Here is a 24,349-nt window from a genome sequence, read left to right as displayed (position 1 = left end):
ACTTTTTTTCCCTCACTCAGGACAAACTGAGGATACAAAATCAGTTGAGTTTGCTTCTCTTGCAATTTCTCCTAGGTTTTTTCATAAAATGACTGGACTAACATGAAAAGGAGTTTCAAACACACCGCTGTGATTGTCTGACGTTTTCTTCGCAGCTGCTGCATTCTTCTGTGTGTCCAACCCCACCCATCCGAAACCCACGTGGCTTAAAACAACCCACAAAAATGGTTTGTCAATACTATTTGACCCAGGTCTGCTTCACGCTGGCTCACAAAAAGCACAGTGGCAAACACACAGTCTCTCCCAAACACACACACATATCGAAAACCTCACATTTGTGCACACTCACACACACACACACACATACAGGATAATCCAATGCACTGTTGGAAATAACTCCCACACACTGATACACAGGCACACACACCGCTGGGCTTGTAAGTCAATACCATCCCAGTGTTCTACCAACCACGATCCTCCAACCTGAGCCACATTGGCCAGAACAAATTCTCCGTGCGCTTCAGAGCGGAGGGGATTACTGCCTCCTGACTCCGGTGGGAGCGGACCCCGCTGCTGCCGCCCTCGCGCCCCTCGAGGTGAGCAGGCCTCCTCCCGGCGTCGAGCAACAGCCTCCTCCCCCGACGGCGCTCCGACACAGCGGCGAAGGCCAAGGCTCCGCCGCCATTACAAGGATGAAAGTCCCCGCCTGCGCCCGGTTAAAAAACAAAAAACGAAACGGAATTTCCTTGATCTATTTATTCATTCATGAAAAGGCACAAACAAGGACAAATCTTGCGGCGCGCGTGTCCTTGTTGCACAGCTGTACATGAATGAATAAACAGGAACAAAGAGAAATCTCTCGTCTCGGCGTGGCCCCCGTGGTACGCCGGGCGCCGGGGTCAATCAGTGCTGCACGGCTTTTAATGAATTGGCTCCAAGAGTGAATGATTGTCGTGATCATTGTGGAATTTTCGCTGCGGGGGGCCTTTCGGGTTATCAAAACAGAATTTTCCCCTAACTGAGTCAAGCACCACACGGGCAGCTTCATGTCACATAATCAAAACAGATGAAACCGCACTACCATAGAAACAAATATTAAGCACTGTGCCTCCATGCTGTGGATAATCAATTCTGAGCCGTGTGAATTAGGCCTCCTTACCCTCTGTGTGTGTATGTGTGCGCGCATGTGTGTGTGTGTGAGCACATGTGCGACCTGCGCGTCTGCTGCACTGAGGATAAGGAGACGACGGCACAACGTTGAGTTGTTGCACGTTTAAAACCTTTACATCTTATTTACTTTAATACACGGTGTCGTTCTCACAAAGCAATCCGGCCGATCAATGGCACGCTCCAATTATCCGCCGTTCCAATTCCCTCAAAGCTTCACTAGTTACGATTTATTGGTTGCTATGGTAACTCTTGCGGGGCGGGGGGGGGGGAAACCGGGGAGCTAATTAGTCGTTTCCTCTCGTCTTTTGACTCGTACGTACTGTTATTTATGTCCTGTCGTATCACTTTTAAAGAAACGTTTTAGTCAGAAGACGCGTGCCGCTTGATGCAGACGGTTGTTAACTACCTGCGTCTCTGTTGTGCCCGTAATGATGGGAAAGATTGCCCTCTCAGGCTTTAATCAAGTAAATAACACTAAAGTTAAAAGTATCCCTCCATTGCGGTCTCATAAACACAGACAGTGAGACAGACAACACTCATTACTTAATATGCATATGTGAGTGGCTGTGCTAATGCGTGTCTGTGTGTGTGTGTGTGTGTGTGTGTGTGTGTGTGTTTCCCCAGAGGGATACAGCGGGGGACGCATCCGAGTCGGCTCTGTTGAAATGCATCGAGCTGTGCTGTGGGAGTGTTCGCGACATGAGAGCCAGAAACCCCAAAGTGGCAGAAATCCCCTTCAACTCCACCAACAAGTACCAGGTACCGGGGGGATGTTCACCGCATCACCGCACCGGGCCGCGATCGCCGCTGACGCATGTTCACGGTGACGTCCAAGTGTGTCAGCAGAACCCTCCGGAGCTGGATTCAGGGTCAATGTTCACGTTTCGGCACATCAAATTCCTCGACTGCTCTACAACTAATCCACAAATTGGCTGTGTGGCATGTTTGATAAAATATGTATCCAGGCCTGGGACAAGCAATTTTCGCTTTCCACGAGTTGATTTTCCCAATAACCCCTATGGTGGAAACTATTCATCCAGATAATTTCTGTGTGATCTGGTGAGGTTTCCACGCCGCCGTGATCTTCCCTGTCTCGCGGCGCTCTGATACAACGGGGCTGGATGGTTAATTGTTTGTGGGGCTCAAATTGTCAATAACGTTTCTATGTGGGAAAAACTCGACGGCAACAGTTCTTCAACAAAAACAATGGCGCAGATATCTGACATAATCCACAGCCCTGGAAGGCGGAGAGCTTCTTTGGGAACGACGCCGAGGAGCATCAGTCAACTGCATCTGACTGTGTCTCCGACTGGCTCTCATCGAGGGTGAATGGATACAGTCTACCATTGTTCTTCAACGGGAAATAGTTCCCACCAAAACTCTTTGTTTGCCTCCGCAGGCTGTGGATTATGTTGCATTGTTTTTTTGGTTTTTTTTTTCGAAGAAGTTGTTGTGGTTGAGTTTTGCTCATGTCAGTTTTTGACAGTTTGAGCTCCACGATGCAACACCCATCCAGCCACATTGTACTGGGTGAAGAGAGACAGAAGCCTCGAAAAACTTGCCCAATCACACAGAAACTGTGTGGATGGATAGATTGCACCAGGATTACGTGGGAAAATCTTACAAAATCTATTTTTTTTTTTTTTTTTTTTTTTTTTGGGTGAACTGTTCCTTTAATCATATTTTTTTTAAAAACCTTTTTCATCCAGGGAATATTGAAAAAGAAAACATCTTGCATGCTTGGGTGAAGAAAAAAAGCTATTTATTAATTAATGGAATAAAATCAGTAAGAAGGCTCAGCAATATATATATAAATATATATAAATATATATAATTTTTTTTCCCTATCTCTTCCACCACCTTGGTGGTTATAGCGAAATAGTGCCAGAGTTGCATCATATGTCCAGGGAAGGTTTCCTCAGCAATACATGCTCTTTCACAGTGATGCCCTGCTTCTCATTCATTCAGTTACAAACATTCATACCTGGAAGCTGCAGCTGTATACAGGTGTAAATGCCTTGCTCAAGTGAAGCTCAACACTAGGGGACAGCTTTTCTCATTCAGCGAACACATCGCATCTTTCCCAGCCAGTCCGGGGATTTGAAACCCGCATATGAATAGCAGAACAGTAATGTTAAAGCAAACAATAGAGTTCCTGTATGCATTTTGTGCGACTATTCCTAGACTTAAAATAGGAGCTTCTGTGTCGGGAGGGGAAAAAAAGCAATTTCGCTCTGGTTTTCTGAGATTAGATATGCTGTGACTCAGATACAAATTACCTGAGGGAGTGTGGAAGGGCGGGGGGAAGGGGGGGTGGCGGTGATTTTGGCATTCCACGGTGCAACTGCACTCCATGGGAATCTCTACCAAATGCACAGGAGAGTGTGAATGCTGCTGTCGTAGCCCCCAACACAGGGAATACATATCACTTTCTTTGTGTCAAGCCGGCTTCAATAGGAGTTTCGTTCCAAAACCACTTGGTGAAATACGACCCCGACGCCTATAAAATGATTTGTGGCATGAAAATAAAATGCATTTTTGACTATGATAGAAGTCACTGCGTATTCTGAATCCTTCACTGACAAAATAGGAACATTTTCAATAATCTAATCAGTTATCAGCTTCAGGTATCATAGGAATGAATGTAATCCAATCCAATCCAATCCACTTTATTTATATAGCACAATTTAAAAAAACACAAGGTTTTCCAAAGTGCTGCACAGCAAGATAAAACACCACAAAATAACACAACAAAAGCAGAATAAAAAGGTAAAGAACACAGTAGGATAACACGATAAAATAAGATAAGATCAATTAAAATAAAATCAGATAAAGTAAATAATAATAATAATAATAATAAAATAATAAAACAAAATAGGATAGAATAAATAAAATATATAAAAATATTAAAATAAAATAATAAAAATAAAATAATGTAAAATGCACTGCCCGCACAGCATAAAAAAAAAAAAAAAAAAAAAAAAAAACATGTAAGACCTTTTGCTTTGTCTTATCTTTTTACTAGTATTCCTCTCCTCTTTTTTCTCCCCCCCTCTAAGCTCTCCATCCACGAGTTGGAGGAGAGCGCCTCTGGTCATCTCCTGGTCATGAAGGGCGCTCCGGAGAGGATTTTGGACAGGTATGTTCATCAATAACTGATTGATCACGTCATACAAGCAAGGTAGTATAAAATATTCACCTGTCTTTGGGCAACCAATTCCTTCACACAATCTTGAAATAATTCAAGAACAATATCAGGGTCAGGCCTCAGGTGCCATTCGTTTTTCATGTGTATTTGTGATAGTAGAGTCATTACGCTGTCTTGAATGATTTCTCTTTCAGGTACGTAGTGGAGGGAAACCTACCTAAACTCTTATTCCCCGCCTTTTTATTCTGTGGAAGAGAGTTTGACCACCGTTCCAGGCTGACATAAATATTTTTGATGTAAAAAATGCAAATAAAAAAAAAAAAAATGAGAGAAAGTTAATCCTGCATTCAAGCGCTCTCCCATCTGTCATTTTTTATTTACATTTGGCCTTTTTGGAGGCTCTTGTTCTCCCTGATCGTTAGTGGATACCTGATTTGAGAACACATCATAGTACATGGTGTCAATCTGTTACAGTATATACAGATAAAGGGTCTCTTAAGGAAAATAGGCACAAATAATAACACATTACTTGCCTTTTTTTTTTTTATTTCACACATCAGTCATTGTAACTGATTCTTTATCAACAGGTTTGTTTGCTCACATAATAACTTTGTTTTAAAAAGACATTCTCCACCAGTAGAGATATTCTATGTAGTAATATTAATAGTTGAACCTAATTGACTGTTTCACAGGTGCAGCACCATCATGATCCATGGCCAGGAGCTTCCAATGGATGACAACTGGAAAGACGCTTTCCAAAATGCCTACATGGAGCTGGGAGGACTGGGAGAGAGAGTGCTCGGTATGTTTGGTGGCAATTATCATCACAGTGTGTGTTGCCTTTTAATTATTTCCTTGTTAAATGGCAGCTTGGTCAAAATGCGCCTCTAAAAGTGCAGAACTAATGCTTTTATCTTGATAACATATCTGTAGAAAGACTTGTTGGCACTGTGCTAGAACCACAGCGCGGATCAAAACAGACCGACATGTAGCCAAAAATTAAAGTTATCTGCCTGGCTCCATTGTTGCATAAAATGTCACAGGGAATATGTTACAACATGCCAGATTTTCTATTTTTAGAAGTACATGTATCTGAAATCGCTACATCTAATTTTAGTCCATGACTAAAATGCAACTCAGCTCCCTCACGCGTCTGCAGGGGCTGGGTCTTATGTGACAAATAAAAAGTTTCTCCACATTTAGACAGTGATTGATGATAGATATGGATTATTCATGAGAAGTATTTCATTAATGTTTTCTGCACGGGAATTTCCACAGATGTGTATCTCAGTGGCTGTGAATCAATTGTTAATTAAAGGAGCTGATTCAATATGTGTTTCAAATCAGCAACATCCAAATCTACATCTAAAATCTGAGTTAATTTGCATAAGGCAAAATATAAACAAAGCTGCCAGATGACAACTCAGAAATCTTTAATATTTACACATAATTACTGTACTGGATGTAAGGAGCAACAATAAAAACACACTGAAGCCTCCTTATAATCCCTTTTATTGGATTTTTACAAAAATTTGGATCTTTATTTTCTTACTGACGTCTACGGCTTTTTGAGCATTTGTGAGGGTTTTAAGGGCTTTCAGGTCATTCAAATTACTGTTGAAAAAGGCGAGAATAAAAAAGCTTCCTCTCTTTATTCTTTTCAGCAAAGCAACTGAATATTTTATGGTCCTGTGGCTGTTATAATTAGGCCTATTAATGTATTATTGCTGTCTAGAAAGGAAAAAAAAAAAAAAGATTTCGGAGGACCGAATTCGTCTGTAGTGGCAATGACTTTTTATTTAATTGAATTTTAACCTTTGTTGCACTTTCCTGGCTGTTTTGTATTAAACAACGCATAAAAGAATTGTGGATTACTGCAATTTTCATTTTGCAAAATAAAAGTGAACGGCTCTTGAGATAGCCTCTGCAATGACATCTAGGGAAACTGTGGGAAGACAGTGGACTGTCACTCTCGATATTAGGCAAAACAAGAGCACTTTTTCTAGTTGTTTCAATAAAATAGAGCTCTGGCTGGGCAATTTGTTGACATGACATCGTTATCATGTCATTAGAGCAGATATCATCTACAATTTGGGATATTCTAATGTTATGATATGCTGGAAGTGTTTCTTTTTTCTGGCTTTCAAGGCTGAATAAAAGTAAAAGGATGCAATTTTTGGCACTTATTAGACTGTTGTGGCTGTTCTGTTATTTGTCTGGCTGTTAATCAAAAATCTCTTGTGTTAAATATCTCACAACAACAGTTATCCCTACAATAATGCCACAATATCGATATTGAGGCACCGGGTCAAAGATATTGTCCATATTGCCAAGCCCTAAATAGAGATGCATTTATGCTGCGACTACATCCATATCTGAAATGAAATCCATGTCCTTGTCCGCACTGACCCCTGTTCTGCTCCAGGCTTCTGCCACTTGAACCTGTCCACGTCCCAGTTCCCTCGAGGATTCACCTTCGACTGCGACGACATGAATTTCCCCACCGAGCAGCTCTGCTTCCTGGGTCTCATCTCCATGATCGATCCGCCGCGCGCCGCTGTGCCTGACGCAGTGGGTAAATGCCGCTCTGCTGGCATCAAGGTAATTGGTTCCGTGGTTTCACCGCTGGTTGTAGCTCCTGAAAAGCCTGTTCCCGGGGTGTCATTCATCTATCTTTAATAATGGAGGCGTGGTGAAAGGATACAGAGATCAAGAGCTTTGATAGCTGTTCAGAGGTCATAAACATAACTCTCCCAGACTATCTGGAGTTGACAGTGAAAGCATACAGCATTAATAACATAAAGCGCTTAATGGATGCTTTTATCCAAAAAGCCAGACGCCGTGTTGCCAACTTGGCAACTTTGCGACTAGATTTAATGACTTTTTGGACTCCTTGGCAACTTTACTTCTGAAGCGACAAAGTGTTTAGCAACAAATTGCCGTGGCTGATGCCAATGCATCTACATTTGCATGACTTTCTTGTTCCTAATCCAAAGAGGTCTTGTCACAGCACTTGACATACACAGGGTCTGTCAGCAGTTCAACCTCAGTTTATAGCAAACACACAGGCTTCCAACTCACTAGACAGCTGCTGACCCGTCAGCTAGAGCCGGGCGTTAAGTGAAGAGGAGAGCGACAACTTGACAAGCTCTCCCCGTCTTTCCTCTCAAAACACCGTCCTCAAAGCCTCTGCACGCCAAATCTGTAGTTTTTGCATGCATGTTTTTCCATCATCTGATAAAAATCGCTGCACGCAGAAACCTTACACACTGAGTCCGATGTGTTTTATTAATCCATTTGTTGTGAAATTCACAGAATGAGACAAAAAGAAAACATTGATTCCATCCGATCCTGCAAAGGTGTCAAGAGCAGCGAGGAGCTTGACATCCAAATTGTGCCATCAGGAAAGTGTGCACCACCATCGAAACTGAATGGGTTCATATCAGTTTCTATGGTGAACAGCCTTTCAGGCGGATGTGCAGATCCTCAGGGCCCAGCCTCAAAACTCTGCAACATACAGACCAGATCCCGGTCAGCAGCCTGTGATCAGTCTGTTGATCACACTTTTCTGCAGAGCTGACCTGCCTGACAGTCTTAAATTGTTCCATCAATTTATTAAGTTTGTTGCAAAAAAACGCAGAAAATCAAATGCATTCTGAAAACTTTGATGATGGATGAAAGTGTTGGAGTCGGTGTGTAAACGTGATTGGCACAATTTTGGGATGTATTTATTTTTAAACGTGCAACAATTTCAGACGAAAAATACAGACTTGGTGTGCAAAGGCCTTTGGTGTAGCACATATATTCAAATGCAAATTATTCCAGGGCAGCTGACATTTTTCTATATCATTTTTCCATACACATGTGCTGGCCTGGCTCTTCTTGGTTTAACTTGGTACACAGGCTCAGCGTGGCTTTGATTTGCATTTCCATCACAGGAGAGCTACCCTCCTGAAATTAACTAAGGGTGAAGCCCTGCCAGTCGCCTGTGGGCGTGATGACTGCTTTTTTCCTCCCTTCTCTACCAGCGCCCCACATAAGTGTTTCATTTAAAAAAAAAAAAAAATCAACAAGACCATCCCAAAATGGCTGCTTCATATGAATATTAATGTATTAAGTGACTCACTAAGCAGAAATAATGTTTACATGGTTAAATTATCAACCACAGTGTTGCTATAGGGGCCTCCTGGTTTCACTCTGACCAGTGCAGCCCTCTGACAGCCTGGTTGAGGGTGAGATGGTCCACTGCTCAGTAGGACTTGGTGCACCAGTAATGCAAACTGGTGTGGCCAAAAGTGCCAGTGGAAAAACAGCACTGTTTAAATACCAATCAGGCCACGGTGACTGTCATCTAGTGACTTTTACTGACCTTCTGAGCAGCCAGCAGCTATGTCAGAGTGCCGATGAGCACCTCCATTTTTAGGGCGGCCTCAGCGTGGACGGGACCGCTTGTCCCGGCGGCGTTAAGGCCCAGACGCACTCGATATGCACTTGACCTTGTTTGATGTTTCCGCGGTGCACTGCAGCCTGGAGGTCCATCAACACCATTTGGACAGACTGATAACACGTTCTATCATAACCTATATTTTCTAAATTGGTATATAATCTCTCCTTTTTAAATAAAATTACGACTGGCCGACCTGACACGCTGCCAGCGGGTGCTAATTAGTGAAATCCTATAACAGCCTCTAATACACGACTGCATGGAGAAATGCATCTTAAATTATGCATCACAACGGTATGTTCACATGTGGGGCGACAAAGCTAAAAAACAGTCGAGCACCGGGGGGCTACGCTGTCACCGAGTTTCCCATCAAGCATCGCCTGATGTAATTAACGCTGTCATGGGTTTATGTGCCATGAAGGCAGTTGGTTAACTCGTTATTAAGAATGAATTTTTCCTCCGTATTCAGTGGCAGGAAGTGGAACGTTGAAGATTAGGCCTTTGGAGGCACTGCAGACTTGGTTGAAGTTCAAAGGGTTAGAATCATTATGTACAATTGACTGGCCAACAGCAATAAAGTCATACAGGGGAGAGTGGGGTAATTTGTGCCAAAGGGCCTTGGGGTAAGTTAAGCCAGTGGCACAACTTATGATTATATACTATATATTACTTTATTGTATTTTATTGTTATTGTACATTGTCTTCTTACCTTTGATCACTAAAACTGTTCAGATTCAGATGAAGATGATTTGCAGGTGCTCATTTTGGAAGTTTTATTTTGTTCTGGGTGTGTGTTCATGTGGCGCTCGGCCTTGTTATAGAAAAGTGGCCTGTGAGCTTGTTAAAATAATAAATAAATGTTAAATAAATAATTTTGTATTAAATTTGTTTTGCTTTTATATAGCATTATCATTTGTGAGATTAAAATGATCTGTTTTACTTCAATTATCAATGGCACGATTTACCCCAGTGTATTCTCTCTAAGGGCACAATTTACCCCGCACCGGGGGCAAGTTGTGCCACAAAACCACTTTTTTTTCGAAAGCTATATTTAACAGTTTATATAAGATCCAAAGTGATTGTTCCCAGGGATGCACAACATCCTAAACTATATGTGCATATTTTAGTTGGAGGCATTACTGTAATCCCCTCGCTTTAAAGGCACTTTAAGTAAAAATTGGCACTATTTACCCCACTCTCCCCTACAGTTGGCAATATCGTTACCTGAAAACAAATAGTTTCTTCACCTCTGTGCACCGTGGCTCCAGAAACTGTGGACGCTGCTAAAAAAAATCAAGCCTCCGCCGGCCGTTCCAAACAGTCGGGCTGTTTGAAATGCAGGCGACGCTCCCGGCGTGTTTTAGATGATGGTGCTCTGCTGTAACCCGCGGAGACCGTTTGGATGACTTACGGACCTCGGGGGGGGGGGGGCGCACACACAGCTCCACCACGCGCTCACGGGACGCGTCACATGGATGAGATACAGCCAAGTTCAGCGTGATGATGCTCTGTGATTCATGGGGGCTTCCTGTCTGGGGGGGGTCAGGTGATCATGGTAACCGGGGACCACCCAATCACCGCCAAGGCCATCGCTAAGGGCGTGGGCATCATCTCTGAGGGCAACGAGACTGTGGAGGACATTGCTGAGAGGCTGAACATTCCCCTGAGCCAAGTTAACCCAAGGTGTGTGTGTGTGTGTGTGTGTGTGTGTGTGTGTGTGTTGTGTGTATTTGCCTCAAGGGAGGTTTTGCTTGTGTGTATGAGAGGAAGTGCGTCTCTGTATGTGTGTGTATTTGCTTTATGTGGGTGGGAACTTGTCTACAGTATGAGCGGCATGCATGCCTTTCCTTGTGTGTGTGTGTGTGTGTGTGTGTGTCTTGAGTTTATGTGTGTGTCTGAGACAGAACATGACATGTGTGCGTGTGTGTTTTGACAGAGAGCGCCTTTTTGTGCACGCGAGAGTGCGTGTGACAGCGAGAGAGGGAAAACAAGCTTTGAAGAGAAAGAGGGAAAATGTCAGTGCTCCCCTTTGCATAATTCTCCCCAGTATCCCCTCGCTTCTTACTCTCTCTATGTGTGTGTGCGTGTGTGTGTGTGTGTGTGTGTGTGTGTGTCCCAGGGATGCCAAGGCCTGCGTGGTGCACGGCTCGGACCTGAAGGACATGAGCTCCGAGTATCTGGACGACCTGCTGAGGAACCACACGGAGATCGTGTTCGCTCGCACCTCGCCTCAACAGAAGCTCATCATCGTGGAAGGCTGCCAGAGACAGGTGAATGTGTGTGTGTGTGTGTGTGTGTGTGTGTGTGTGTGTGTGTGGGCCTTTCTGAGCGTGTTCGTTGAATAGTGGTGTGTGTGAGTGAATGTGTATGTTCGTACACTTGGATATAAACGTGTCTGTTTGGATGAGCGCATGAATGTGGATTTTTCTCCAAGTGATGCTGTATGTGTGTGTGTGTGTGTGTGTGTGTGTGTGTGTGTGTGTGTGTGCCTGAATGCAGGTCAGCGTGTAGCCAATTAGGGGGATACGGTTGAGGTGTGCGTACATGCGTGTGTGTAAGCTACGTAATTGAATATAGACACGTACACAGGAACATTTTTGTGTGTGAAAGGTTGGAAAATTGTGTGTGTGTGTGTGTGTGTGTGTGTGTGTGTGGCTGATTGCAGGTCGATGTGCAGCAAATTAGGAGGAAATGGTTGAGGTGTGTGTGTGTGTGTGTGTGTGTGTGAAAAGTACATAATTAAATGTAGCCACGTGCAAGGGAGCAATTTGTATGTGAAAGGTTGGAAAATAAGCGTGTGTGTGTGTGCACATGTGCGTACAGTTAATACATGAGTATGTGTGTGCTGAGGCATGGACACGCACACACACACACACACACACACACATGCATTCAGGTCATGCTATAATTCAACCTGACTCACTCACTTTCCCTCCATGTGACTGAATGATTGCAACTCAATTCCATTTTTCATTTAATCTCCCCAGAGCTACTTTGAAAAGACATTATTAAGACAGAAAAAAAAAATGGCGGGGGGTGGAGGGGTGGAGGGGTGGATGGAGGGGGGTTGGGTAGAAGAGAGAAAAGCCTAAATTGTGGCACTTATCTTCCTCTTCTCTGTGCTTTTTTTTGTCCGGCGGTGCTCGCGGATGCAGGGGGCGATTGTGGCGGTGACGGGCGACGGCGTGAACGACTCGCCGGCCCTGAAGAAAGCCGACATCGGCGTTGCCATGGGGATCGCCGGCTCTGACGTCTCCAAGCAGGCGGCTGACATGATCCTGCTGGACGACAACTTCGCCTCCATCGTCACCGGAGTGGAGGAGGGTGAGGGGCAGGAGGGGAAGGAGGGCTTGAGGGATGTGAGAGGAAGACACAAAAAGAGAACAAGAGGGAAGGAATACCAGTGAGGAACATTTAAAAAAAAAAAAAAAAAAAAAAAAAGGAAGGAAGGAAGGAGCGCAGAGAAAGGGAGTACAAGAGAAGTGCATGAGGGAATAGTAGGTGGAAATCAAGGATTAAAGGAAGGCAGGAAGGAATGCGTAGGAAGGAATTTTAGATAGTAAAAAAAGAGGCGGAATAAAAGAAATAGGCCTCCGAGAAAGAGAGAAATAAAGATGTAAATAAACGGCTGTAAAGAAGGGAATAAAGAGCAAGGAACAACAGGAAAAGAAGAATTCAAGAAAACCAGAAAAAAATCTGAATGAAAGTAGAAAAAGAGTGATTCGAGAAAGAAGATAAGAGACAAAGACGATTAGAAAAGGAGTCAGAGAGAAATAATAATAAAAAACTTTATTTGTGTAGCACCTTTCATACAAGAATTGCAGCTCAAAGTGCTTCACAATAAAAAGAAGAACATTTGAAAACACATTAAATAAAACATTAAAAAGAATAAAACACAGAACATTTTGAAAACATTTTGAGAAAGCCAGGAAACAAACGCTCGATTAAAACCGATGATGATCAATTAAAAAATTTAAAAAAGTGAAAGTCGGCCCCTCCGCCTCCCCCCCTGTCTGAATCCGTCTGTCGCTCCTCCGCCGCAGGTCGTCTGATCTTCGACAACCTGAAGAAGTCCATCGCCTACACGCTGACCAGCAACATCCCCGAAATCACGCCTTTCCTCCTCTTCATCATCGCCAGCGTTCCCCTCCCTCTGGGCACCGTCACCATCCTCTGCATCGACCTGGGCACCGACATGGTGAGCCGCGAGGGAAACACACAAACACACGAATCCCTCCACCATCTTAAAAAAAAAGTGGATTTTGGCCTCATTTCTCCAAAAAATTACAACTAAATACACGGACAGATGGTTGTTCGCCGGTAGTGCCGTCTCACATAGCTTCGGCGCACTCAAGAATGCATCTCGCTTTCCTTTAGGTGCTTCCTCTTCCCGCCCCCCCCTTGTGAAAACATCACACGTTTTTGGCGTTTTTCACTCTCATTCTATCACCGGAATTGTTCCTATGGCAACCGCAAACACCATACATAATATATTTGGAGATTTGTCCGTATTTAGTGGGTTGCACCTTGGAAAAATCTCACTGCAGGGATGCTGTTGCCAAATTTTTTTTTTGAGTTGGCTTCCACACTCCAAGGTCCTACACTTCCTCCTTATTTTACTTTTTCAAACTCAAAACACGTCTCTCAATCCCAAATTCCCTTTACAAAACAAGCAGAATAACGTCTATTCCTCTGTTTTTTTTTTTTTTCCCCCAATAAAAATGGATAATCTGATCATTCATGTCAACATTCTTCCTCAAAAACATTTGTGCTGTATTCTGTCAGTAATCCCACGTTTCCTCAATCCCATGTTTAGGGAACATGTGGTTGTTTACAGTTTGAAAAAATGACACTGAGGGAGCACAGAGCCCCGCGCGCCCCTCCCACTGCAGGGATGCTAATTTTGCCGTAATCCAGGCGCACTAAAGGTAACATTTAGGAAGCGAATGTTAATACCGCTGCTCAACTGTACAAGTGCTTCAAGGTAAAAAAAAGAACAAAATGCTCGGGTTTAAATTGTTCCTTCTGTAGGTGGTATAAATTCACTTTTGGCCCGCCGCCGATATTCGTTTGTTGAAACGGCACAAAGAGCCGGTGACGCTCACAGACAGATTTACATTTTACAGCTCCTGTCTGTGTCATTTCCAGATGCCAGTCTCTCCATTGTGTTTCCAACGGCAACAAAAAAAAAAGAGTTGCCGACACACCGCCTGCCTGAGGGGCGTAATCCATCATTGCAAGGAGAAAAAAAAAAAAAAAAAAAGGAAGCAGAGGATGAATATATTCAATAGGACTCGTGTTCATTAAGTTTCATTTTGCCTGCTCTCAGCCACCAGACATTAGTGACAGTGAGAAGCTGAAAATGGGCCCCATACGTCCCAATAAGCCAAAAGCAAAAATTATGCCGGTGTTAAACTTTAGACAAAGGTAATGAAGTATGTGATGTTAAATGTCGACTCCTTAAGCACGAGGAGTAAAAAGACGTCCAATAAAACGGCCTCATATTTTAACACGGGGGACGCGCTCGAGCTTCAATGTAATATTCGCAGGTGAAGTTAAAGGGGAAGCGGCGCCGCCTGCTCCGATTGTTAATAAAGCTGTTCCACTTATTTTCCCTTTGGTGGCATCAAAAGATGAACTTCTTTGGTTTTTAAAACGGCGGGAGAGAGTTGTTCACGTTGACAAATATTTACTTGACTGTCCGAGATCACACGGGCGGCGCGTTCCTTTTTTTTTCAGGCTGGATTTTCTCTTTAAAGACGCGCCGTTTGAAGCTTTAAAAAAACGCCTCATTTGTACACCTGTTTTGCATACAAAATCCGTTTCTTCAAAGTAACAAGTGCCTGCTTGTATTTCATAAGTGCTCGTGGAATGAACAGTTGGATGTTTCTTTTGAATAGCGGACTGTAAAAGTTCCCGGAAATCAAACTGCTTAAATAATTTAAAAAAAAAAAAAGGGTACCTGAAATTTTATTTATAGTACAGTATGCAAGTGAAAGTGAAAATTCTCCATGCCTGCTGGTGAGGTTGTTAACAGCTTGTTAACAGCTTGGTTCAACTCGGGGCTCCAGGCTTGAGGGCTGTGCAGAGATTTAGCGGTGACAAGCAGCGCTTTGAGGGTGCGATGATTATTTTTAGCAGGCACCACCATGAGGAAGAGGCTAGCCACGAAAGATGTTTATCAGAGCAAGACGTGGCATAGTTTAGAATGCTTCCAGTCTTAAATTGGGGTATGCCAAACACACACACACACACACTCCACACCACGCGCGCACACACACACAGACACACACAGGCTCCTTCAGAAGTGTAAAAAATCAATGCCAGGGATACTCGCATCCTACTCCCACTCCTCGTCTTTCTCAATCTCCCACCGCTGCTTTGGGTCAGGGGAGTGCAACACCAAAACAAACTGGATTTGTAGCCCACTGAACATGTGCTCAGTTTCACACGGTGCCAAGTCCCCACCTCAAATCCCACCTAAGTCCCCGAGATTTCCTGCCCTAAGTCACACATATTGCTCTGTTGCTTACCTGGTAAAACCAGCCAATATAAGATCTTTATTACAGGGACCTTTCTACCCTCCGATTTTATGAGTGTCTGAAAATTCGCTCTGCTTGTCTCTTCTCCGCGCCTCGCTCTCCATCACTGCCTGTTTTTGCCCTTTTCCCTGTTTTCCTCCACGCTCGCAGTGATTGAATGCTGGATTTTATTAACAGGAATATGTCCTAGCCCTACCCACTTGCTTATGTCTTGCACTGTCAGCACATCTTTGCGGACAAAATTCCTGCACATTTATTATACAAGGGTGAATAAAGTGAACCGATTATGATCTGTTTCCCCCTGGTTCCCCTCCAGGTCCCGGCCATCTCGCTGGCCTACGAGACGGCAGAGAGCGACATCATGAAGCGTCAGCCAAGGAACCCGAAGACAGACAAGCTGGTCAATGAACGCCTCATCAGCATGGCTTACGGCCAGATAGGTCTGTCCTCCCGTGGCTCATAACCTCGTGGCTCCATAGCTCTTAAACCTGCATCAGTGTGACAGGCCCTTTTTGCTCCGAGTGGAGAAGTTATGGTCATAAAAAACATTACGACCGTAAAACTGTCACATATCGACATTTATCAGAAATTCCGGTATTTCTCTCCGCAGATATACCACCGTAAATGTTTGGGTACTTACAGTTTGGGAAAATAGATAGGGAAGTGAGGAGGGTTGCACGCTCTTCCTCTATTTGTCATAACATTTGCAGCATGTAAAGGAGGAAACCGAGTGTCTTATTTTCTAGTTAATCTTGGTCATGTTTCACTGGTTGGAGCCTCACTTGGATGTATGCTTTTTATCTCTGGTTTTTATATGGTTGGGGAATAGTGTAAAAATCAAAGGCTGGCCCAATTTCATAAGCTGTTAAATAGGTCAAAATATGACAAGACTTCACTGGATGACATACAGTTTAAAGCCGAACACACTCAGAGCAGCAGGCGGCGCCGACCGCCTCCCACAGAACTTTTACAGATGACCGTTTCTGGGACGAATGTTTTTGCCGTCGTCTCTCGACCTGCCATTACATCACGTTACAATCACAAACCGCCGCACTGACACAGCTTGAAGTCATGAAACATTTACGTTGGACATTTTCGACATTTAGCTCACGCTGTGACGCAAGGCCGGCTGACAATGAGCGTGACGGCAGAATGAGCATAAAGAATAATTGAGGTTATTCTCAAAATCTGGGCCATATTTTCCTTACTTTTGCCATCTTGACTTTGATTTAAAATTTCATGACCCGCGCCGCAGTGGAGCTTTCATACTTCCACACTGCCAGGAGCGCTGCACCCCCAATACACACAAATAGGGCAAAACCGGTGGAACACAAAACGCATGCAAAGACGTGCCGCTCGACGACAACCTGCAGGAGTTCTGTCTCAGTGGACGTGTCCAGGAAAAAACACGCATTTTACCATTTTTTAAAACATCACAACATCTTGTTAACAGACCAAACTCATTCAGTTTGTGTGTCATGTATGTGCAACGGGACATGCTCCACCAGCTGAACCATCAGGGTGGAACTGTCAAACCTCAAAATGTCAGTGTCAAATTAATCATGATACCTTGGATTAGACCATAGGACTGGTTTTAGATTAGTGTTATTGTCAGTGCCAGTGTTCCTCCAAATTAAGACCCTGATCTAGAAAAATTCCCACTGTTTTCAGCTGCAAACGGGATGACACTTTATTCCCCGTTTGTGCCGTAAAGCAATCTGTCAGGTTTCCCACCAAATCTGTAAAGTGCAGAGGCTGGAAGAGGCTTTTGGTTATGGTTTCAAGTGCCTCAGAATGATTGTGATAATGATTTATTTATGTCACAAATTCTACATTCAGGGCATTTAATCTGTGATTGACTTACATGGACATGGGATTATGTTTTCGCCTCATTCCATTTGTTTGTCAGCAGGAAATCTGTACAAGTTATGAGCAGATTTGCATGAAACTTAAAAGGTTAACAAGGTTGGTCATGGCATAAGGAAGGAATGATTCACTTTTCACATTAATTGTTGATTTTGTTGAATATCCAACATGTGGATCAGGATCAGGTGTTTTTTTAGTTGAGATTATTGCATTATTAGATTAGAGGTTAGCATTTAATTATTGATATAAAGTGCCTTTTGTTTTGAAAAGCACTATACAAATAAAATGTATGATCATTGTAAGGCACAATTTTGCTTAACATGAATATATGATGTCTAAAGAGGATGAAACCCTTATCACAGGCGTGCGCCGTATCCTCTTCCAACAGGGATGATCCAGGCTCTCGGTGGCTTCTTCACCTACTTTGTGATCTTGGCTGAGAACGGCTTCCTCCCAGGAACCCTGCTGGGCCTCCGCATCAAGTGGGACGACCGCAGCGTCAACGACGTGGAAGACACCTATGGGCAGCAGTGGGTAAGCAGGGCTGACAGACACACACACACACACCTCTGTGCAATAATCCATATTCAATACCATACTTATGTGCAATAACCTATAGTGCAATAACTCCTGTCCATGTTTGCACTTGTACATATTTTTTTTATTCTATATATATTTATATTGATATTTATATTCCTTTCTTTATTTTTCTTAACTATTTGCTCTTTTTACTTGTACACTTGGAGTGGGAGTTGTTATTGTAACAAAAAGTAATTTCCCCCTGGGGATCAATAAAGTATTCTGATTCTGATTCTGATTCTGATTCAACAGACACTCACATATCAATACCCATACAAATACACATGCACACGGGTAAACAGATGTACACCGCACACGATCTCCATCTGAGCACGTTATTTAGTCCCATATTCAGACTTATTTTTCTTATTTTTGCAGTGGGATGAGATAATCCCACTTGTTTCCAATACAGTTTCAGGAATTTGTCAGGGAACAAGTGTAAGTAAGTTGAAACAAGGGAGAATAAGGCAGATCAACCCAATGGTATCAAAAAAATGACACTCGATTCAAGACAATTCTGGAAACATGGTGATCAGCATTGGAAACCAGTGGGATTATCTCGCTTGTCTGAAAGAAAAAACAAGATTTTAACACTGAATATGAGACTGAAGACTGATCCTGGATTTTTTGAGGCAATACATATGGTAATATCAAGAAATGTATCAGTCAGGCTCTAATATTTTTGCGGCGTAAATAACAACTCTAACACTGTATAAACATCTACTGTATATCCTGCGCGTCTCACCCCGGCAGACCTACGAGCAGAGGAAGATCATCGAATTCACCTGCCACACCTCCTTCTTCGTCAGCATTGTGGTCGTCCAGTGGGCCGACCTGATTATCTGCAAGACCAGGAGGAACTCTGTCTTCCAGCAGGGCATGAAGTGAGTGAGACGAGGGAGGGAAGGAGGGAAGGAAGGCACAGAGGGGAGGAGAAGGAGGCTAGGAAGTAGGGCATTTTCACTGAAAAAGAAGCTATTTAAATGATGATGATGATGTGATTTTTTTTTGCCTGGGGCCTGTATCAAACAAGCATGTTTGTCTTACATCTGTAAAATACAACGTGTAGGCCAAGCCGTCCATGTAGCACCATAATACTTTATTTGCGACAATTTGATGTCACACATTTTACCTTCATCAAAAAACTGCAGCTCCTGCAATTTAGATACTGCACATGGCCATATTGCAATTTCACTAATATTTCCATTAATCAGCCCTAATAGGAAGCAGTAGGGGGAATATGTGGATATTATATCAATATTGTGATATGAGAGTAGATATCATCTGTGACTTTGGGTATTACAATTTAATGATAAGGCATAAGTGCACTGCAAAAACTCCAAATCTTACCAAGATTATTTGTCTTATTTCAAGTCAAAAATGTCTTATTCCTAGTCAAAATGTCTCATTACACTTAAAATAAGACATGATCACCTCAGAAGTAACTTGTTTTTAGACAAGTGTCTCTTGTTTCAAGTGAAAATTTGCTTGAAACAAGTGAAAATTTGCTTGTTTCATTGGCAAAATTTGTTTCATGTTTCAAGCTAATTTTTACTTATTTCAAGTGAATTTTCACTTTTTCCACTGGCAAATTTTGCCAATGAAACAAGCAAATTTTCACTTGTTTCAAGTGAATTTTCACTTGAAACAAGAGACAATTGTCTAAAAACAATTTACTTCTGAGGTGATCATGTCTTATTTTAAGTGTTATGAGATATTTTGACTAGTAATAAGACATTTTTGACTTGAAATAAGACAAATAATCTTGGTAAGATTTTGCGTTTTTGCAGTGTGTTGTCTTTTCCTGGTTTAAAGGCTGCAATTTTCTGAAGTTATTATAATGTTCCAGCTGTTCTGTTAGCTGTGTCTACCTGCATGATCATATTATCGATATCTATAATCTATTACTATTATATGAGAGCACTAATAGTCATGCCTACAGTACTGCCACAATATCAATACTGAGGTATTTGGTCAACGATTTTGTGATATTTGATTCTGTCCACGTCACCCAGTCCAGGAGGCAAGGACAGAGAGTGGAGGTAAGGATGGGAGTTAGCAAAGGAGGGAGGTAGTGAGGGTGAAAAATAAGGAGGAGGCAAAAAAACAAAACAAAACAAAAAAAAAACAGATGAAATGGTGTGGGAGGCAGTTACGAGAGAAGGAGGAATGGAAGGAAGTCAAGACAGAGAAGAGCGAACAAAAGAGAAATTCACTTAATCAAAAATAAGCTTGACAGGGTAAAATTTTGGGCTGTAACTTTTGTGAGTCATATGTTGATGACGTGTCGTCTCACCTTAGCCGCCTCTGCCCCTGCCAGTCCTCAATGTCGTCTGATTTTCTGTTCAACAGGAACAGGATCCTGATCTTCGGCCTGTTCGCTGAGACCGCGCTGGCCGCCTTCCTGTCCTACTGCCCCGGCATGGACGTCGCCCTGCGCATGTATCCGCTCAAGTACGCTCTACATATGCATATCTCCACCGGACCGAAAAATAACCTCTTAAAGACCTAATAGGCTGCCATTAGCCTGTCACTCGAGACTTTAAATGAAGTCTGTGATCTCCTTAAACACCACGTTGTTATCTTTAATATTCAAAAATGGCTGCAATGAATTTTACAATTGGCACTCTACCTATGACTCACCGCTTCTCCATGCACCCCTGCCCCTGGCTCCCTTTTCTCTTTGCCCTATTTCTCTCCCAGGATCCTATGGTGGTTCTGTGCCTTCCCATACAGTCTCCTCATCTTCATTTATGATGAAATCCGTAAATTTATTCTGAGGAGGAGCCCTGGAGGTAAGCAGTGATTAAGAGAGCCCAAGATGGCCCAAAGTATCCTCTTTAGGGGTTTAAAAGAATAGGAATTGGCCAGTGATGGTGTAGTGGTTAAAACCCCTATCTCTGGAACCACAAGCGCTCCTGCTGAGCCAGGATCAAATCTCACCAGGACTCATCTTTTCTACTGTCTCAGTGAGAAAAAAAAAGAAAGAAAAAAAAAATCCTAAAGGGAGTACACTCCACCAAGAGAAAACTGACAATACTCACCACCGCTCTGTGGCACTGTTCTGACCTGAAAGATCCCGGAAAGCGTTTGACAGATGGCGACAAGCAGGAGAAGGCCAAGTTCAACATCATTCCATATGTACACATCGTTTACACAATATGGCATTATGACACAGTGAAAATGTATGTTGAAACAGCTTGGGAAAATGTTTTTTTTAACCGATATCACAAAGAAATTTAGGTCCCGATTTCAGAAAATGATGCCGCCAGCAGTTATGGATAGTCTCAATTACCATTTAGCCACTAAATTCATGCAGGTTTTCAACACTGGTGCCGGCTGTCATATCAACCTCTATTAAACATCAGAATTTTTGCTGGGATAAAGTGCTGGAAGTAGCTGAGGCTTAGGGATGGCAGTCTCTCAGATTGATGTCATTACTGTGCAAATTGCAGAGTGTTTTCTGGCAGCTCGCGGTCTAGAAAGGTTGTCACCAGCATTTGTACTGTTTGCTCCAGGTGGTTACTTTTTGTCCAAGCTACAAAGCTGGAATTGTAATAATTTTCACCAAAGAATTCATTACCTGTTTGATTATTTATCATCTTATTAGTGTAATTTTCTGCTCTCACTGCAGATGAATTGCATGCTATTTAGCAGCTGATTTGGTGGCCCCACATGTTCAACTTAACCCTTCAGCACATGAACAAAGTGTAAGGTTCAAAAAGACAAAACATTCATTAAAAATTATTTTAACAGCACCCCACCCCAACAGATGCCAAAGTTAAACAGTTAACAAATGTCATAACTGCTGCGATGCATCTTTTTTTGCACCATAATGTCGCTGTTACTTCTATTTTAGTCACATTTTTGCACATTCTTACATTCTGCATTTTATAACTTTGCATTTCTTTCAGCACTGTGGTGCTGTTTAAAGAGCTCGCTGTCCGTCAAACTTCAGCTGAATCCATCATTAACATTTTGAGAGACCTTGCTAACAAAGAGCAAAACACAGGTCGAAAAACATGAAGCCCTTTCAACTTAGTTTAGTTTTTTAGTTTAGACTTTATTTGAACACGGACAGTACACATTAATTAACATCTGCAACAGCTGTAAATGTGTCAGTGTTAGCCAAAGCTAATTCTCAACTGTAGTCCCTGGGCCTTGATGTTAAATAGGCAAAAGCTAGAAGAAGAGAAGCCAATTAGAAAGCACAAAAGCATGCAGATTAGTTGATTAAAAACAAGGTTAAAATAAAGAATGAAAATGAAAAAAAAAGAAAAAAGGAAAAAAAAAAAAAAGGTACATAGAACATAGCAGCTAACAAGCACATTGGCCACATAGGTTAGCTGACATATGAACATGAGCAACATGTGTGCAGGCAGACAGGCATCAAGTAAGGGTGGCAGCATACACAGACTGATGCAGGGGCACAGACATTTGCGGATACAACATATGTACAACATGTATGCAGACAAACAAACATCGGATTTGTATGACAGCAGACACATTGGCAGACCCAGGGGCACAGACATTTTCAGATATGTCAAAGCATAAGCACATAAAGACATATGGACAGGTCCAAAACATGGCATACAAACGGGTACAGTTGGATTTAGTAGGGTTGCTATGGTCGCATGTGTACTTGTTTCTTAGCCATGTTTTGAGGGTGTGTTTGAATGACTTCCTCTGCAGAAGTAGTTATTTTCATTTTCATCACAGTCTGTGCAATAATTTAATATCTCCAAGACTTTATAATAATTCAGTCGTGCAATACCCCCGTGTATACATGGTATTTATAGGTATACATTTACATACTGTCAGTTTCTTATTTCTGTATTTATTGACATCATAATATTATAGGATTAATGCACATATTTCTTCATAATGCACGTAAGTTTATTTATTTATTTATTTATTTATTTATTTTTACCCATTAGGATTAATGCACATATTTCCTCATAATGAACATAATGCACGTACGTTTTTTTTTTGTATTTTTATTTTTTAACCATTAGAATTAATGCACATATTTCAACATAATGTACATATTTCAAATATTTTTATTTTTTTATTTTTTTGTATTTAATTTTTTTTTACCCATTAAGATTAATGCACATATTTCTTCATAATGCACATGATGCACTTTTTTTTTTTTTTTTTTTACTATTAGGATTACTGCACATATTTCTCCATAATGCACATACTTTTTTCACTAATTTTCAATGCACATTTTTTTTATATATATATATTTATCTATTTCTTATAATATAACCTATGCTTACATATTTTCCTCTCTTGAGAATTTGAGTTACAGTTAACCCAATTTCCTTGCAGGGATCAATAAAATATTTCTGACTCTGATTCTGAATCCACTCGAGGTTATCATCTTTAATGCACTTGTAAAATAAATGGCAGAATTTGCACCAGGAAATAGACTATACCTGTGCAATACGAGTATCACCAGTGCAGATGACGACAAAGGAAATTAAAGGGACGCAGACAGAGAGGCGCTGCAGATACGCCCCAAAGATCCCACACATGATACAGGGCACACCACAATGGCACCAAAGTCTGTTGACTGCCGCCGAGTTTGGGCTGATGAGGAGCAAGACATGGAGAGACAAATACAATTTATCATGACAGTTAATCATTTCTGTTAATCTGTGTGTCACGGGCTGCTGATCAGACTCTGAGTTATAAGGGGGATTCATTTGGAAATGTACAGAGACAAAGGCAATGAGATGAATACAAATAGAGCGATACAAAAGGATATTATGAAAACTGCTCGTCTGTCATTTTGGCTCTGACACTCTCTCTCTCTCTTTCTCTCTCTCCCTGTGTTTCTCTCTTCCAGGTTGGGTGGAACAGGAGACATATTATTAACATTCAGAAAATGTCACTTTGAATCGTGTGCCTGTGCTATATGTGTGCGTTTTATATGCAGATGTGCGCATGTGTGTTTGTCCCTGGGTGCTTGTGAGTGTATAAGTGTTACGCCTGTGTCTGTCTGTCAGTTGTAATATTGCATGGATCAGTTCACAAATCTGATTATCATAGAAACTACCGCTGAAAATAGGCTTTTGATTGTGCTTTCAGATTTTCTTTTCTTTTCTTTTTCTTTTTTTTTTTCAGCAGACATCTCCTGCAGTAGAATGGCATTGTGCACCTATGTGCCTAACATAAAATGTACCAAAAATGTATCACGGCCTATTAGGCTTTCAAAAGATACTAGCTACTGTTTGCCAAATGAAATGTACCAAATAAAATGTGTTCCAAAATATCCCAATTCATTGTTTGAGGTCTTATTTTATTTTTTTATTATGGGTAATATTTTTCTTTGTTGCAGCTGAGATAGGCTTAATGAATGAGAGGTGTCAAGCATGTCATTCGATTAAACATAAGAGGTAATGTACCACACGCGTAAATAATTTGCTGTTTTCCTTCCCGTGGTAATTTGTAAAATTGGATGGTTGTATTCCAACCTATTTGTGGAGGCATTTGATCTCAGACGTAAATTAATAAATGCTTTATATTTTCCATCAACGGCAAAAAATAGCATATTTCTTATTTATTTATCTCTTTTTTTAATTACTTTTTTTG

At 41.9% G+C, this 24,349-nt stretch overlaps 1 protein-coding gene across 1 annotated transcript; it reads left to right on the top strand.

Annotated features, from left to right (window-relative positions):
- The first annotated feature begins 390 nt into the window (after positions 1-390).
- On the top strand, positions 391-24,007 carry atp1a2a (ATPase Na+/K+ transporting subunit alpha 2a). The gene is made up of 15 exons (XM_030073635.1): positions 391-596; positions 1,795-1,929; positions 4,230-4,309; positions 5,011-5,120; positions 6,744-6,919; positions 10,309-10,445; positions 10,882-11,032; positions 11,918-12,086; positions 12,806-12,960; positions 15,621-15,744; positions 17,559-17,704; positions 18,503-18,633; positions 20,102-20,203; positions 20,453-20,544; positions 23,604-24,007. Exons 2-15 carry the CDS (start codon positions 1,870-1,872, stop codon positions 23,630-23,632), a joined length of 1,662 nt encoding a protein of 553 aa, XP_029929495.1. The 5' UTR covers positions 391-596; positions 1,795-1,869; the 3' UTR covers positions 23,633-24,007.
- Positions 24,008-24,349: the final 342 nt, after the last annotated feature.

This window comes from Myripristis murdjan, chromosome 17 (assembly GCF_902150065.1).
Source record: "Myripristis murdjan chromosome 17, fMyrMur1.1, whole genome shotgun sequence".
Taxonomy (NCBI): domain Eukaryota; kingdom Metazoa; phylum Chordata; class Actinopteri; order Holocentriformes; family Holocentridae; genus Myripristis; species Myripristis murdjan.
This window is presented reverse-complemented; position numbering and strand designations above follow the sequence as displayed.